Below are 18,805 nucleotides of genomic sequence, written 5' to 3' on the forward strand. Positions count from 1 at the left end.
GGGTGGAGGGCAAAGAAGTCTTGGAGCATGCAAGGGAGACATGTATGGGTAATGTAGATGAAGAGATAGCACGCCAAGAATTTATTGAGAATGAAGTGGACTCCTCTTTCTATAGTGACCTATTTATAGACCTTCTAGTGTATGCCAAGCTATGCCAAGAGAATGACATGGACCCATAGGCCAAGTCATATTTGCATCTACTTACTCAATTCATTGATGATTCGCTTTTAAGGGTACTTTAGTATATGTGTTTTAATTAGTATCATTTTTTCAAAGTTATATTGTTGTGCTTCACCTAAATCTTTATATTGATTATGCTGATATCATTTTCTATTTATGTAGGTTGCCTTTGATGATACCGAGACAATAGGATGAGTCAAGAGATGATTGATAAGGAGTTGCATGAGATATTCACACGTATGTCTCTAGGTCAGGTAATCCAATTTAGAGATATAGCGGACTAGGGGTTGTCACACAGATATCGTCAAGATGTTCTATGAGGTCTACTTCAGTATGCTCTGATGCTTTGATTTCTAGTAGACAAGGTTAATGCTCTAGATTGGCCATGGAAGGAGGGAGTGGTTCTAGGGGGTGTTGTTGCAAAGATGTGGATATTGTGAGCCCATGGTCGGTTCCAGAGAGGGTTGCTACTCCTTACTCTTGTACAGGTTCCAAAGAGGGTGTCTCAGGTGGGTATTGTGAAGGGTAGTTGTGTTGAAGTTTTTCAAAGGTGGACTTAGTATGTTAATGCTTATTTTAGGACATTTACCTTGTGAGAAAGAGGATAATTTTCATCTCTTTTTACAATGCACATGTATTAGAAATGTGTTGAAGAATATATACAAATGGCACACTACAATTGGTTCCTAATTTCCAAAAGTATTGAGATAGGTCACATGGTGCTCAACATTAAATTATTGATCAACATGCTTATCTTTATAGCGTCGATGCATCATCGGTTGATCTTTAGAGAAATAAAGAGGAGAATGTTGTAAAATCGTGCAAAAAAGGATGAGAAGCAATGTTGTATTATTGAGTGACTACTTAATTTTGGCCTAATTTTCTTAGCAACCATTTTCCATAAATTATTTGTAATTTTGGATGAAGTATATATGTGTTCTTGATATGGCTATTTGTAATTTCCCAATATGAAATGTGAGGAATTGAATCCGTAGTTGTGTGGCCTAGAACTCCCTACGATGCTATATGGGAAACATGATTCCCTAGCTATATGACCTACAATTCCCTAGTTTAAGATGTGGGAAATTAAATTTCCTAGTTATGTGACCTACAAATCCCTAGTTTAAGATGCAGGGAATAAATTCCCTAGTCATATATAAGGAGTTCACACATGCAATCCTAGGATCTCCTAGCAGGGGATGTGGGGAAAGTAACTCCCTATTTATACATAAGGAATCTATATACACATACCTAGGAAAAGTTAGAGAATTTCCAATTTCCTACATTCCAAGAGTTTTCCTATGTAGGAACTATTGAAAAGCTCATTGTGCATATGGGAGAGAAGATCCACCTAGCACCTCAGATCTGCACCTTCAATTACTACGGTTAGATCTTAAAAGATCTATTGGGCCACTCAGGTCTTCCTCCTTGCACTCCTCTTTGTCCTAGGAGTCTTCTACATCATGAGCATTATCCAAACTAGATCTTCTTTCAACCCCTTCTTCTCCAATGTCCTTACTATGATGGATCTCTACAAGGAAGCTATTGCCTTCTTAAGCTTTGTAGACGATCATTGTGTATATCCATACACCCCTCTAGTTGCTTCTCCCTCAATATGCAACATGATCAAAAGTGCATGCAATAGCCATTGCAAGAAATTAGAATACAATAGTGTGTTATTACTAAAATATCTATATCAACATAATTGAACTAACAAAGTAGCAACCATAGCAAACATAATGGCATCATAGTGCTCACAATTTTCTCTAGGAAAACTACTTATTTTCACAACAACTTGGAGGCTTCCTCTAATGCTTTAATAAATGTGTGGTTTACATCTTTCAAATGAAACCCTCATGTTGTGAATGTATGGCGCTACCTTTCAACTATTCCATATTTTTGGAAAACTTGTTTTTCAAGTACATTACTTGATGTCAAAGGATTCAAAGGTTGTGTTTCCTTTGTTTTGACGCCTATGCTATTGGAAGCACATCTCCTCGTAAAGAAAGACTTGTGTTGAGTGAAATCATCTGAGTTAACATGATGCATCCATGCTCTAATGTGGTAAATGCATTGGCCAAGACAGTGCCAACTTGATTGTGATGATCCTATCCATTAGGTGAATCTTCTTGTATAACCTTTGAAATTTGGCACGAAACCCCTCCTTCACGAAACTAATGTAATAGTTTCTACATGTTGTAGGACGCAATGAGCCCCATGTTCTCATCAACTATTCCTCTATCTTGCAATGATTTTTTTTGCCTACATCATAGGAGGAAATTCCACCCATTCTTAATTCAAGGAAAAATGGTCTAAGTAGTCAAAGTCTTTCGCTCTTTGGTGTTGATCTTTGCCTTTCCCTAGGTCTTTATGGGTGATTTCTTCACAGTAGTTCAGTTCTTTATATGAGGAAGTTCTTTGTTGCCTTCCTTGATTGATAGCTAGGGTCACATGGATAAGGTGGCATGCGGAGATAAAGAGAAAGAGGGAAACTTAGAGAGGGAGAAGGAGAGAGAGGGAGAGAGATGGGGGAGAGAGACAAAGAAATAGTTTCACACAAACAGAATGACACAAAGGGAGAGAGAGAGAGAGAGATAGAGAGAACCAGAGCTTTACACAGAGAGCATGAGAGAGAGAGAGAGAGAGAGAAAGAGAGAGATCACAAAGAGATGGAACCCTCATCAATGAGAGAGAGTTTGCCAAAAATTAAATTTCAAAATAGTATCAAAATCAAAAACACAATTATTGAAGCATGGAATGTATAATATCTACATATGATTCTAGGGTATCCTTGGGGAAGTTACTATATGTATATTCTCTGCATCACGTGTGTTCAAGGCCTATTTATAAATATCCTTATCTGTGATTTTTTTAAAAATAAAACATAACCCTTTTCTATTCAATCTATAAATAATCCATTTATATTACATACTTTTTTATGAAAAAAATGTATACAAATGGTATTTTAAAAATACCTTATTTTGAACCCACGTGATGCACACATATATTCATGAGTAACTTACATGAGAGGGTATCTAGTCTAGACTGCTTTTTCATAGACTTTACTATATCCATGGCATTTCGTGCCAATAGTAAAGGTACATACTCTCATGCATATTAAATGGAAGCTTCCTTTAATACTAAGGATTTTTTCTATAGTATGTATACCATTGCATGCCTTCACCCTAGGGTTCAAGTTGATTATGTGAAGGGCATTATTCTAGAGTTAGTTGTTCTTCAATGTGACTACACGTGCAATCAGAGTAGTCATTCAATAGGTTTTCTTGATATATTTAGTGATATAAGATCCTAAGAGCTTAACAAGCACTCCTATTAGCATAAAACGTTAACGGAATGTTTCTAGATGAGTGATGAATTGTCTCCAAGGGCCTCTACCACTTTCTTCTAGCAACCAAAGTTTTTTGAAGTTAAAGGAATGTGACTTAAGGTCTTACTATAATGTGATACCAAATCCCTAGATCTTAGAGTGTGCTATTTCTTGGCATGCATTTTTCCTTTACCTACATATGATCACTTCCTAACTAAAGTATTGGACTTCATGGAGAAGTTTTCTATATTGAGAGGATCATGTGTTCTTTTCTAGAAACCTATTTAACAAGCTTGAGATATGTTTTCTCCTTTTGAGTGACTAGTGAGAGCTAGTTAATGATGCATGCATTCAAAAAATTAAAGAAATAAGAGTGTCCAATGGCCCTCACATATTGAGTGTGTAGCACAACATTAAACACAAGGGAATGGGGTGTAGTGATGGCCATTTGCGACCAAAATAGTGGCATCACTAAAACACTATACGTGTCATTATTAGCATGGTGAATATAAATTAACAACACTAATAGTGATACATATATCGATTCTTTCAGCAATGCTTCTTTGAGAAAAAAATTCACAAAAAACTTGAGCGTGATATTTACCAAAAATGTATGAAAGAGAGAATGAAACAGAGAGTGAGAGAGCTCAAAGCTTTGAGAGGGAGACAGAGGAAGTGGGAGAGAAAGAGGGAGAGGGAGAGCTCATCACTACTATTGCTACCACGACCATACGCAAAGAAGAAGGAGAAGTGTGCAAGTGAGAAGGGAGGGTAGCCATGAAGAGGACGCATAAAGGGTTTCATCTTCGGGCCTTGGAGGTAGGTACATTTTTTCTTCTTGCTTTATTTTTGTATTTTCTTATTTCGTTTTTCTTTGCGAAGAGATGCATTGAAAGAGAGAGAGGGAGGGAGGGAGGGAGAAGAAGGAAGGGAGAGGAAGAGAGAAATAGGGAGAGAGAGGGGATTAAAAAAAACAAAGATAAAGATAAAGACAAAGAAAGGAAGGGAGAGGAAGAGAGAGGGATAGATAAATATAAAAAGAGGGGGACAGAAAAGGAATAGAGAAAAGTAGAGAGATGGGGGGAGACAGAAACAATGAGAGAGGGGAGAGAGAAAAAAAGAGAGATGAAGGGAGGAAACAAATAAAGGGAAAGGGAGAGAGAGAGAGAGAGAAGGGTGGTGAGAGAAATAAAGAGGGAGAGAGAAAAGGAATGGAGGGAAATATATGAATAGAAAGCACAAAAGATAAGTAGAGACTAAAATGGAGGATGAGAAACAATGAGAAAAACAAAAAATACTATTTGTTGTAAGATAGACCAAATGGACAATGATCATGGCCATGACATCCAAAATTGTGAGGCATATCTTAGTCAGTGTGTCTGGTGTCCTTACACACAGTGCAAAATGGAAATTTGATGAAAGCATCACTTGTCTATAGACTATATATAGTACTTCGGTGAGTTTCAATCACATATCATTAACCAAGCAATCTCAAAATTTTAGAAAATGGTGAGAAAAATGTATAATAATCATACTTTACATTCACAAAGTAACTGAGTATCACATATAATAATATTAAACCTATCTTGAAAATGTCAACAAAGAGGTGACACTCCATCCCAATGAATGCAACTATTGTGGTCTATCAAAAGAGTCAGTGGATGTGGGATGGATGGAGTGCTTGAGCCGATAAACCCATTGGAGGACATGCCACTATAACTATACCCTAGAAGAGATGGTGGATCTTTTGGGCCTTCCTCCAATCTTGGAGCCTAAGATGGAGCCAATGATCAATGCATTACTGCTCATGGATGTCAAGTCATCTAATCCACTAATAAGAGAGGAAGCCTCAATATCATTGTATGATGGGTGCCCACTATCTCACTTAAAGATGATACTTGTACTCCTAAGTATGTAGGAAAAGCACAGATGGAGTAATGCAAGTGTGAATGAGTTGTTTAGGTATATACTAAGCTCCTTTGTTTTTTACTCCATTACAAGTCTTGGTTGAACTTAGCAAAGATAAAGGATTTTTATACTATCTATTCATTTACAAAACTAGGCACAATTTGCTGATTCTCTTTGTCCAAATAATGGCATTAGAGGTTTTACTTTACTATGAAATGCCTTCTATGCTCTTCAAAGGTACTTGGTTTTTTTCAGGTTGCTAAAATATCACATACTATAGTAGATGAAATGGAGTATTTTAGCAACTTGCAAAGTATTATCTCAGCGGATCACCATAGTTTCTCTATGATCATATTCAATGTACAATGGTTTGAAGTAGTATTGGAAGGAGCTGGGGCAACTATTCAGTGAGGACTGTCTAGATTTCTCAAGGTAGTTTCTTAGAAAACATGGAACAACGTGTGCATCATGTTTATCTTGCTAGGTGATTAAGAACAAGTGTATGACCTTTTTTGTTAAATTTTCCACAACACAAAAGAATAAAAAATATTGATTCACTCTTTTAAACACACTTATATGTGATATTGAATAAGTAATCTTCTATCCAAATCCTCAGCAATCTTGTTGGTGATATATGGTTTCATCAACACCTTGGAGCATACAAGTGTATGATGAAAGAAATGCCCCTATTGTGGACAAGGAGAGTATGTAGATAGAGGGGTCAATGTTGTGGATAGTGGAGGACAAAGATGACTTGGAGTGTGTAGAGAAGACATGCATATGTAACTACAAAAAGAGACAAGAGTCCAGGATTTTTTCAAGAATAAAGTGGAATCCTCTTTGTGTGGAGACCTATGTATAGACCTTCCAGTGTACGTCGAGCTATACCAAGAGCTTGACATGGAGCCATATGCTAGGTCATATTTGTGTCTGCTTGCTCAACTTCTTGATAATTTGATTTCAAGGGTACTTTAGTATATGAATTTTAGTTAGCATCTTTTTTTGCAAATTTATATTATCGTGCTTTACTTGAATTGTTATATTGATTTTGCTAACTTCATTTTATGTACTCTAGACTAGCCCCAAATTGAGAGAGTGATTTTAGGAGGTACTACAAAGATATAGATGTTGTGAGCCCATGGATGATTGCAAGTCATTCATCTCATACTAATTTAGAGAGGGTGGGTTGAGTGGATATTGTAGAGGTATTGATACAATGTCTCTGCCTCATCGGTCTAGTGGATATTTGTCACCTCCAGGATTAGTTAGACCTGTAGGGACATCCGCTCTTGACTCCAAATTTCACTCAGCCATCTATAGGTGTAGTACCCCTATGGATGCTACTCTAAGAGATACCACACCCACAAGTATGCCGAATGTACACAAGTCTCTTGGTTATACCCAAGAGAATGGTCACCATGTGGGAGAGGCAGCACCTTATGTATACCCCAGTACGGAAAAATTACTCCATAGATAAGAAAATAGGTGTTGTGATTGTGAAAGTAGAGGAAAACATGGGGATACCCACCACTTTGCGTGAAGTCACTTGTGTGTGATTGCATGTAGTTGATTGTGTGTAGGCAATAGCACGTAGCCAACTTTATAGGTGACCACATGTAGGAAACTCTATAGAGGTGACTACACATCACTCCTAAGTGTTGAGATATCGAGATCCACTCATGATATGCCAGGGTGACCGTTGTGCATTTATGTCACCGACTTTTTAGTTGTAGATGCGGTTGGTACACTGCCCATGAATAATAGCTAAATGATAGCTATCCTTATCTACTCTAGTTCGTGGCTCAGTTAGTATGCCACCTTAGTTAGTTGAGTTTGGTTTGAGACCCATATATAGGGTTCTTCTATTTCTATATACTAGAGTTCTTTTTGGCTTACACAACTAAGAAGAGAAAAATTGTTTTCAGCCTCCACCTTTGTGTGTATTCCCCCATTGTGCAAGAAAGAAAGCTACAAGTAAGACTCCTTCCTTCTCTCCCACAATCTTGACATGGTATCAGAGCCTTGTTCGTGGTAAGGAGCTCAAGAAAGCAAACCAAGTTCGCGGTGTTCTGGTAAGAGGACCAGTTTTGCTTTCATTTTTCTGTTTTGGGAGCAAGTCTCTGTAGGTAGCACAGTCGGAAAGTGCAAGAGTGCATTGTCTTAGATTGAGACGCCCTTCGCGGTGTAGCAAGAGGGAAATATATGTTGCAGGGAAGGCCTTTAGCCCTCGGTTGCCTTGTTTTTTTTATTCGAGGCCATTTCGGGGCCTGTTTTGGAGGCGGAAGTTTTCCGCACGCACTTAGGAAAAGGCCCTGTTTTATGTTGTGCCACCACTGTTCTACAGGTTGGTGAAAAGTTACTGTAGAAATTGCATCTTATGCCTGTGCGCAGAGACATTGGGAGTTACAGAATCATCTTTGTTGCCTGTTGATGCAAAATCGTCACTAGGAAGTGATTGTGTGGCCAAATACCACTTTCGTCAGTTTTGCAGATTTGCCCTTGTGAGGCTGAAGCTGTGTTTTTTGCAGTGACAGAATTTTTTGCAGTGTTCTGTAATGGCGTCTGATTCTCTTTCACAGATTGTCACTGAAAAGCTTGACAAGAACAACTTCCAAGCATGGAAGTTTAGAATGACGAATTTCCTTATGGGAAAAGGATATTGGGAATTCGTTGCAGGAAATGAAGAAGAACCACTTATTCCTGATGTTTCCAATCAACAGCAAATGCAGGCATTTAAAGAATGGCATGAGAGAGCCAGAAAAGTTATGTACTGGCTGTCTATCAGTATTTCAGACTCTATGATTGTGCATATTCAGGATGCAAGTATGCCAAAGGAGGCATGCGATACTTTGTCGAAAATGTATAGCACAAATATGCAAGCCAGGAAAATGCAACTCAAGTAAGAGTTGCACAATGTGCAAAGAGAAAGTATGAGCATCAATGACTACCACATGAAGGTGAAGAAGATTGCAGATGCACTTGCTTTCATTGGGTCACCAGTGAAAGATGATGATTTAGTTTCTGTGACCTTGAATGGTCTAGGAAAGGATTATGCACAATTCTGAACATCCATTTCTATCTGTGAAAGATTTCCTGATTATGAGGAGTTGATTGCTCTTCTAATTTCTGAGGAGCAAAGAAATGGTGGTGCAACTTCTTCAGGAGGAACTTCAAAATAAGCTGTATTCTTCTCAAATGCTGGAAGAGGTAGAGGCAGAGGTAGAGGAGGCCGATCTGGAGGCTGTGATAGAAATCAGAATATACAGCAAACTCAAGAAAACCAGTCCTATGGAGGAGGATGTGGTAACTCTAGAGGCAGGGGAAGCCAAAGAGGTCGTGGTGGATGGCAAAGAGGCCAAAATGCAAACAGCAATGTTGAATGCTACTACTGTGGTAAAATGGGTCATATGGCTAAAGACTGCTATAAAAAGCAAAATGTCATCATGAATGGAAAATTGCAACAAGGGAATTATGCATCTTCTAGTAGACAGGGTGATGATAGAAATGAGCATTTGTTTATGGTGCAACACATGACCAATTCTGTGACAAGTGCAGAAGAAAGCAACGATGTCTGGTATGTTGACTCAGGTGCATCAAACCACATGACAGGTCATGCAGAATGGATGCAGGATGCAAGGAAAATGGAAAAACCAGGATTTATGGAGACTGGTGATAATACTGCACATCCTATTGTGCAGATTGGAAAAATTCCTTTGTCTATGCAGGATGGGAAAAAGGAATACCTATCGGATGTATTTCATGTCCCGAATATCACCAAGAACCTGGTTTCTGTTGGTCAAATGGTTGAGCAGGGCTTGCAGGTCAGATTTAATTCTCATGGATGCTTTGTTGAGGATATGAAAAATAAAGGTCGCTTGATAGCAAAAGGAAAGAAAAAGGGCAGAATGTTTACGTTGGATGCAGACATGCCTAAATTGAGTGCAGCAATGTTTGCACATGGGACCGGTGTAGTTGCAGATATTGATATCTGGCATAAACGCATTGGTCATGTTAATGTACAGCGACTTAAATCAATGCAAGCCCAAAATATTGTTGCAGGATTGCCTAAATTCAAGGTTGCAGAAATGCATAAGGTATGTGAAGCCTGTCAATTTGGAAAACAGGCAAGGAAACCATTTCCTAGACATGTTCAAGAGAGTAAGAAGCCGTTGGAATTAATCCACTCTGATGTGTGGACTACTAAAGCTGCATCTATTAGAGGCTGTCATTATTTTGTCACTTTTATTGATGACTATAGCAGAAAAGTTTGGGTGTATTTTATGAAAAAGAAAAGTGAAGTTTTTGGGCATTTCAAAACTCTTAAAGCTATGGTTGAAAAAGAAACAGGCATGCAAATAAAATGCCCAAGGTCAGATGGAGGGGGAGAGTACCTCTCAAATGAGTTTGCAAGGTTATTGCAAGAGCATGGCATAAAGCAGCAATATTCATGTAGTCATACCCCACAGCAAAATGGAATTTGCAAAAAGAAAAAACAGGCATATTGGAGAGGTATCTCGTGCCATGATCAACGAAAAAAACCTGCCAGATTTTAACTGGGCTGAGGCAATTGCTACAGCAGTCTACATAATGAACAGGACTCCCACTGCAGCAATACATGGCATGACTCCAGAGGAGAGGTATACTGGTAGGAAACCAGATATTTCTCATTTGAAAATTTTTGGTTGCATTGCCTATGTTCATGTGCCAGATGAGTTGAGATCCAAGTTGGATCGAAAAGCTAAGAAGTGCATCTTTATTGGTTACTCTCTATAGCAAAAAGGGTATAGATGCTATAACCCTTCTACTCGTAAGTTTAAAGTGAGCAGAGATGTTTTTTTTAATGAGATGAGTAGTTGGTATAAACTAGTAAATGTGATTGATAATGTAGATGCACAAAATGGTAATGTAGATGCACAAGGCAAGATTAGTAGTCAAGGGGTATGCACAAACATATGGCATTGATTATGAAGAAACATTCAGTCCGATTGCAAGGATGGCAACCGTAAGAGCAGTCATTGCCATGGCTACATCAAAGGGATGGTCTTTACATCAGATGGATATAAAGAATGCCTTCTTGCATGGTGATTTGCAAGAAGAGGTCTATATGGAGCAGCCACCAGGTTATGTGCACGCTGTTCATCCTGAGTTTGTTTGCAGGTTGAAGAAAGCCTTGTATGGCTTGAAGCAAGCACCTAGAGCATGGTCTGACAAGATAGGACAATATCTTGTCACTATTGGCTTTTAGATTTCCAAGGCAGATTTCTCACTTTATGTGAGAAAAAGAGAGAAATGTATTATGCTACTTGTCATTTATGTTGATGATTTGATTATGACAGGTGACAGTGATGAAGATATTCTTCATGTGAAAATGCTATCGAAGCAGAAGTTTGAGATGAAGGATTTGGGAGAGCTGCGTTATTTCTTGGGCATTGAGGTGATTAGATCACCAAGTGGGATACGGCTCTTGCAGAGGCAGTATAGATTGGATATGCTGTCCAAATATGGGATGACAGGATGTAAGCCTATTTCAGTTCCTTTGGAGTAGAATGTGAAGCTGAGCGCAGATGCTAGTGAGCTTCTGGAAGACCCTACTATGTACAGATGCATAGTAGGAAGTTTGATTTATATGACTATTACCAGGCCAAATTTGAGCTTTGCTATTGGATTGGTAAGTCAGTTTATGCAGGCTCCAAGGAAACCGCATTTGGATGCGGCTAGATGCATACTCACGTATGTGAAGTCCACATTGCAGTATGGACTACTTTATGAGATTGGGGTTCAGATATAGTTGCATGGATACACCGATGCTGATTGGGCTGGTAGTATTTCTGATAGACGATCTACTAGTGGATATGTGTTCTCTTTTGGGAGTGCTCTAGCCACTTGGAGCAGCAAGAAACAACCTACAGTTGCCTTGTCGAGCACAGAGGCTGAGTACAGGGGTGCAGCAATGGCTGCATGTGAGGTAGCTTGGTTGCATAAGCTACTTTATGATATGCATCAGTCTAGTTGTCATTTATTGTGACAACATGAACAGTGTACACTTGGCAAATAACCCAGTCTATCATGCTAGAACAAAGCACATTGAGGTGCATTATCACTATGTGCGGGAGAGGGTTTTACTGGGTCTTATTGATCTAGTTTATGTCAGCACAGAGGATCAGGTAGCTGACATATTCACGAAGGCATTGGGCGCAAAGAAGCTGCGCAAGTTCAAAGACCTGCTTGGTGTGCAGGAATTGGGATTGAGCTCAAGGGGGAGTGTTGAGATATCGAGCTCCACTCTTGATATGCCAGGGTGATCGTTGTGCATTTATAACACCGACTTGTTAGCTGTAGATGCGGTTGGTACACCACCCATGAATAATAGCTAGATGACAACTATCCTTATCTACTCTAGTTCGTGGCTCAATTAGTATGCCACCTTAGTTAGCTGAGTTTGATTTGAGACCCAATATAGGGTTCTTCTATTTCTATGTACTAGAGTTCTTTTTGGCTTACACAAGTAAGAAGAGAAAAACTGTTTTCAGCCTCCACCTTTGTGTGTATTCCCCCATTGTGCAAGCAAGAAAGCTACAAGTGAGACTCCTTCCTTCTCTCCCACAATCTTGACAATAAGAGGCCACATGTAGGCAACTGCACATAGGTGACTACAAACCGTGTACAAGCAGCTACATGTAGGCAAACACATGTAGGTGACTGCACACTACATAGTTCATTTACACCTATTTAATTCCTTGGTATATAGTCTCCAGTATGCAGCTATCCTTGCTACACTGCACTAAAGACACATTAAATCACTTAGGGCTACCTAATTTGTGACTTAACCAAGGCCTTGACCTAGGCTATATACACCTAAGGAGTGGCCACAAGCTTTATCCTCCAATGCACTAAAAGGAACTTGAGTCTCAATCATATCTCAAATCCCAAAACAACACTTATATGTAGCCTTATGAACTTGGTTATTGATCTAGTCAACTATGAAACCCCAATGAATAAGGTAGATCAAACAAGATACGTAGGTGGAAGCTTGGATGACTTCGAAACCATAGTAGACAATTTTCCCCAAGCCAGAAGCTTTGATATGTCAAGTATGAATCAAACAAAAAATAGGTGAGCTAAGAGGAGAAGGAAAATTTACCTTGAACTGCTTAGTAGACCTAAAAAATGACACCAAAATGCAACTTGCCACCATTCAAGTAGAAATGGATGACATTTGCAGAATGTTATTCAATGCATGAGCAACTGACTCTTCACAAGACTCACTTTCAAATCCTATGCAATGTCATTTATTGGACCAAACTAACATCCCTCAAGTAGAGATACACATCACACAAACCATTCTTACGGGGATGGGAAACAATCCGAGAAACAATCCAATCAAGAGAGACCAATCAAAGACTCAATTAGTGGCCAAATAGTTGGATAAGTATAGAGTGGGTGATGACCTCGACAATTTCTTAGAGCAATTTGAGCAAGTCTATGACACGAATAATCTCACAGGTGACACAAAATGAGCACAAGATTTTGGATCTACCTTGGTGAAAAGGGATGCTCCTAGTTTGTTGGCCTTGATGGCATTTAAAAGACCTTCTTTTTTCTCTTGAAGGATTTTTCATTAAATGCTTTGCCAAAATAGGCTATGGGGATAATTTATTGTTTGACTAATGAACATTGAGCAACAAGATGGAGAGAGCATAAGGGATTATGCCTCCAAAGTCAAAAGTCTTTTTTACCACATTTTGGTTACTAAGCAACCTACTTAGAAAGCATACAAAAATGCCTTCATCAAAGGTATTCACAATGAAAGGATATACAAGGTTTTGGCTAGAAACTTTGAGTTGAACCACTCTATCATGAAGGACATCTTGGACAAAGCCATCCATGTGGATGATCTACACAAGGAGTATAGTAAAGATAAGCACCAGTTAGATTCTCAACAAGAAGAATATCGTGTGGTACATTCCTTTACAACAAATAATGAAACTCTAGAACTACTTATTGGCATTCAAAAGCAACATCAAGAATTGCTCAAGGTAGGTGGGTCCCTTAAGGCCTCATGATCTTATCACCAGAACATGTAGTGCATACACTGTGGCAGAGATCACATTCTATAAGAATGTTCAAGGCCACCACAAGTCTACAAAAATTGTGGACTTTTTGGCCATGAGACAACCTATGGTAGAGCCTCTCAAAGGTTGCTTGGACTAAATGTTTCCTATCCACACCACACTCATGCTATAAAATATCCTAGACCTCTCCCACTTGGACAACCATTGACAGTTCCAGCTCCACAAAATCCTCAAAAAATTGCTTAATCGGTAGACACTAATTCTTCAAGAATATCTTGAGCACTACTCATATCACACCCATCCAATGGTTCCCTCATTCACTACATAGAGGAACCCATTGACAAAGAAGAATACACAAGTCCGCTTATCTGTTATACAAGGAAGGACATCCAATCCTTATGGATTATTGGCTAGTTCCTACCATAACCTTAGGTAGAGATTGCAAGTGAGGGATACCCCCTACTAGAGGATCTATTGCATGCTAGAATTATGGGAAGTTAGGCTATATGTCATCACGGTGTCGAAGGGTTTACGAAAGCATAGTCGCGTCTTCAGAAGACCTTGATATATATCAAGATGGAAGATCAAACAAATAAATAATCCAATGTCAGATATGGTTCTAGCATTCAACTCTGAGACATATATTAACCATACAATAATTCCAGATTTCAATCAATAAATTCTGTTTTAGCTTCAGCATGTCATACAGGTAAAGTATACCAATAACATTCTTGTAATCCACTGATGGTATATGACTCTCTTTATAGTGAGCTCAATCATCAAGTTTTCAGGGTTACTCCAAGATGAATGGGATGAATAGGTGATATTATATTGTTATGATGGGCTGTTTCTGTAACTTTTAAAGAACCTTGCAGTTTTCATACATGGTTACCACCTCCTTATGTAAAACCTTGGAGTTTATCTTATCCAAAATTTTAAGGTATGTATCATGAAAATTGGGCTCAATACTTTGCGAACAGTATTCAGCATCTCAGTTGGTGTTGAGCGAACTTTATCTTCCACCTTCTTCACCATCTTTGACTCAACTTTCTCAGCCTCAGGTTCAGCATGCTTGACACTGATAGAATTTTTGTTCGGCACTTTTACCTCCTTAACATTTACCTTCTCTGTCATTTCTTCTGCATCATGGCTTTCATTTCCCAGCATAACCATCTCACTTGTGGCAGCAGTCAGTTGTTCTTTGATGCGTTTCTGAGCAGCAGCAAGTGATGTATCAGTCTGCCACTCCACGCCATCATCACTCTCCACAACAGGTTCCTCTTCATCAGCTTGGCTGGCTGCAGGAGAGTGCTCTTCTTCATCAGAAGTTGTAGATTTTTTCCTGGAGATTTTAGAAACTTCATCATGACCTTTTTTCTTCTTAAACTCCTTCTTAGCCTTCTTTTGTTCCTCATCAACTGCATCGCCTTCTTTTAACCGCTCTTTCTCTGCCTTGCGTAGATTCTTCTTCTCCTTCCCTGACTTCTTTGTCTCTGGAGGATTTTTCAGTATGAATGTTGTAAGCTTGTCTCGCATGTCCACATCTGAGATAAAACCACACGCAGCACACTTGAGAGTGATCAGCTGGCTTTTCGAAATCTGAATTTCGGTTTCAGGATTCCCACATCCATAGCACTGCACATACTTCTTAATGAAAATTTCCAAAAGCCCTGCCAATTTTGCAGTATCATGTGAGCCATTCACAATAGACGTGCCTGTTTTATCATCAAACTTAGACTGTGCCCATGAGCTATTCGTCTTCAAGTCCTCGATTTCTTTTTGAAAGCGTGTCCCCTTCTCCGTATGCTCTGTGTTTGTTGATGCCGTTTCTTCTGTTAGTCACTGAAACTCTGATTACTTCTTTCTCTTCGGCTTACCTATCACACTAGAATTCACTCTTCCAAACTTCTCAATTATCACAGTGTTTGCATCTCCGAGCTCTTTTGCCACAGCATCCTTGATTCCTTACTTCGTCCCAAACTATCCCTTTGTTCTCCTCTATCACAACAGATTCGTCCTCTTAGCGCAGAATATCCTCCTCCCTTGTCTTCTCTGTTGCCTCTACGTCCCTCCGTTGTCTCCAAAGCGTCTCCCTTGCTTTCTTCCTTTTCTCTAATTTCCCTCCTTCACGATTCAAAAAGCTCCTTCTTTTTCTAGAAAAGCTTCCTTTTTTCCCCCAAATAGCCTTTTTGCTTTTCTTACCATTTACTATTCACAATTCCCTTTTGTTTTTTTAGCCACTCTTTCTTCCATAGCATATCACACACAGAAAAGCGGCCTCCATCCTTTTAACTTCCCGTGTATACCATAATGCTCGCAAAGAAGCCGAGATGTGTGAACTATAAGTTAAAATGTTGCATCAGCCATGTTGCAAAACACTTGTTCTATCCCAACGATCCGTTGGATTGTCAAGAGCATTATACTAAAGTAGCAACTCCATTAGCGACAAGATGTAAGGCAATTCTGTTATCATAATCAGCTGCTTTTGGTGAAGCCCCATTATCCAACACATCCTTCAATGCATTTGTGTTATCTTTGCTTGTATAATTTCTAGTAATGTCATCTTCTCTATGACTATTATGCATGCCTGAAGGCTAAGGACAAATATTGCCTTGCAAAGAATACAACCTTCATCTTGCATTTGCTTGTAACATGATAAAATGCTTTTCTCTTGACCTTGCACAACATAGGCTGAAAGCATCTCATCTTGCTCACCACTATGCCTCCAACTCCTCCTCACTATACTCATATGCAGAAAATAAATGTAAACACAACAACTAAATATTTACAAAGTACCAAATCCCATGCACAACTTTTGGGTGGTTTACACACCTCGAATGCGCAGCAATACGACATCCACCCCCTCTAATCCTGCGCATCCTCCGGATGGGCCAACTACCCATGATCATTATCATCAAGTTCCACAAACAAATCAATCTCTTCGTTATGCATTTCCGGTAGATCAACAAGATATCCAGCCATATCATCTATCTCTTCCATTGGAGTTTCTTGTCGTTGCTCTTCTCTCAAAAATTCTTCCAATGCGTAATCCTCATCATCTCTTTTCTTGAATATCTTGATTCTTTTTCCAGCAATAGGCACTCTAAGCACTGTTCCATCCAATTCTGTCAGGTCATATGTTGCATTATCAAAGACATGTCTGACTATGTATGGCCCAAACCATCTTTTCACCATCTTCCGAAGTGCAGTATGCTGATTTTCAAGGCTGCTATCAAAGACCAATACCCAATCTCCCTCTTCTATTGCTCTAGGCCGCAAGCGATGCCTGCTATCAAACCTGTCCTTGTTCCTTAGTCTAGCAACTTTCAACCTGTCAATAGCTAGCTGAATATCCTCAGGTCTCCTCTCCAACTGTCGAATCCGAAGAGCTAAGAGCTCCTCTCTCGTCAAATCCTCCTGCCAAGGTAAAACTGACCAAGTCAAAGCACAATTCTCAATCGGCATAACAGGTTTCTGACCATACATCAACTCTGCAGGCATATATCCTGTGGTAACACTATGGGTCGTACGATCAGCCCACAAAGCAAATGGTAGAAGTCTCGGCCATTCTCCAATCCGTCCTCTGCATGCTTTGGCTAATGCTTTCACTATTGGCGGATGCCCTCTTTCACTCTTCCCATTTCCCTCTGGATTGTATGCTGTGGTTAGAGCCAATTTGATTCCTAGCTGAGAGAAAAACTCCCTAGCTTCATCTGCATCCAATTCACCACGATCCGCAGTGATCTTACCCACACATCCGTACCTGCAGAAAATTTCCTCCAATAAGAACTTACACACTGCACTAGTGGTCTTCGTTCTCAAAGATCTGCCCTCAACATGATTGGTAAGATCCTCTCTAGCCAAAACAATGTACCTCATCTGCCATAGACCCATAGGCATGGTAACCAAATCAACTACCCACTTATAATGAATACATAGCGGATAGGTCGGATGAAGCTCATCTCTATGACGCACTACTGAATACATCTGGCAGTCTCTGCAAGTCTCAACAAAGTGAGAAACATCTCTGTACATGCCTTTCCACCAATATTTCTCCCTGATTTTCTCATAAGTAGCCCATACTCCTCTATGACCAGCCCAAGGACTCTCATGAAACTCCCTCATCACCTGTAACTGTGTCTCTCTATCGCAGACAACCTGCAAAGGTAATCCGCCTCTTTTCTTCGGATGCTTCCAAAGAAATCCATCCTTGAGAAAATAACCATAGGCTTTCCTTCTGATCTTCTTAAACTCTTCATCTGTCCATTCATCTCTTTTGCTTAGTGTACTAAGGTACCTGCCAATCTGCAACCAATCTCCAACATAAAGTTCTTCTGTAAAAGCCATAATATCAAAGACATGACAAACATGATCAACCATAGTGGCTGAAATTTCTGCATCATCCTCTTCTGCAAGTAGAGTCTCCTCATCATCATACCTGGCTCTAGACAACATATCTGCCACTGGATTATCCTTCCCTGCTATGTGTTTAAATTCCGGATTTAATGACTTGATGTATGCAATCCATCTCAACATGGCTATATCCGAAGTAGAGCAACTCGTGATCATACCAATCAATGGCAAGCAATCTGTCTCTACCACAACTGAAGCTCCAATAAAGTACTCCTTGTCACATTTGAGAGCCGTCACAATCCCCAATAACTCCCTCTTAATTTGCGGATATCTCCTCTGTCTCTCGTTTAGGACTTTCGCCCCAAACCGAATAGCATACCTATTTCCATCTACATCATCTTGACCCACAGCCCAACCTATGCCAATTGGACTAGTGTCAACTGTCAATACAATAGGCCTATCACAATTATAATCCGCTTTCCTGAGAGTAGGAGCATTCTGCAATAACTTCTTCAATTTCCGCATGGCTCTAGTGTGGCTCTCATCCCAATAAAATTTCTGCCCCTTTCGAAGCAACTGATACAAACAATCTGCAATGTGTGCAAAATGAGGTATCCAAATCATATAAAACACACAAGCACCAATGAATCTCCGTACCTCAGAAGTGGTAGAACAATACTCTACAATCTTGCCTATAGCATTCACCTTATCAGGTGAGGGTTTCCTGCCATAATATCCACACATATGCCCAACAATGACAACCTCATTCACTCCAAAAACAGATTTTTGCCCTGAAAGTGTCAAGTTCACTTCTTCTAACCTGGCCAAAATCTTCTCACATGCTGAAATATGATCAGCCACAAAGTACCTGCATCCCTGCTCATTTAGGCTCTCATTCTTCTCTTCTTCTGCACACCCCTTAATGGGCACATCATCCAAGAAAGGCATAGTAAGCTGAGGTATG

At 39.6% G+C, this 18,805-nt stretch overlaps 1 protein-coding gene across 1 annotated transcript; it reads right to left on the reverse strand.

Annotated features, from left to right (window-relative positions):
- Nucleotides 1-14,406: 14,406 nt before the first annotated feature.
- On the reverse strand, nucleotides 14,407-15,797 carry LOC148037228 (putative eukaryotic translation initiation factor 5-2). Its single transcript, XM_087677081.1, has 2 exons — nucleotides 15,782-15,797; nucleotides 14,407-15,320 (listed from the first exon to the last, which is right to left on the reverse strand). The coding sequence occupies exons 1-2, from the start codon at nucleotides 15,795-15,797 to the stop codon at nucleotides 14,407-14,409; spliced, it is 930 nt and encodes a 309-aa protein (XP_087533207.1).
- Between the last annotated feature and the right edge of the window lie 3,008 nt (nucleotides 15,798-18,805).

This window comes from Lygodium microphyllum, chromosome 4 (assembly GCF_053477565.2).
Source record: "Lygodium microphyllum isolate KBCC chromosome 4, Lygodium_microphyllum_v1.1.10, whole genome shotgun sequence".
Classification (NCBI taxonomy): Eukaryota; Viridiplantae; Streptophyta; class Polypodiopsida; order Schizaeales; family Lygodiaceae; genus Lygodium; species Lygodium microphyllum.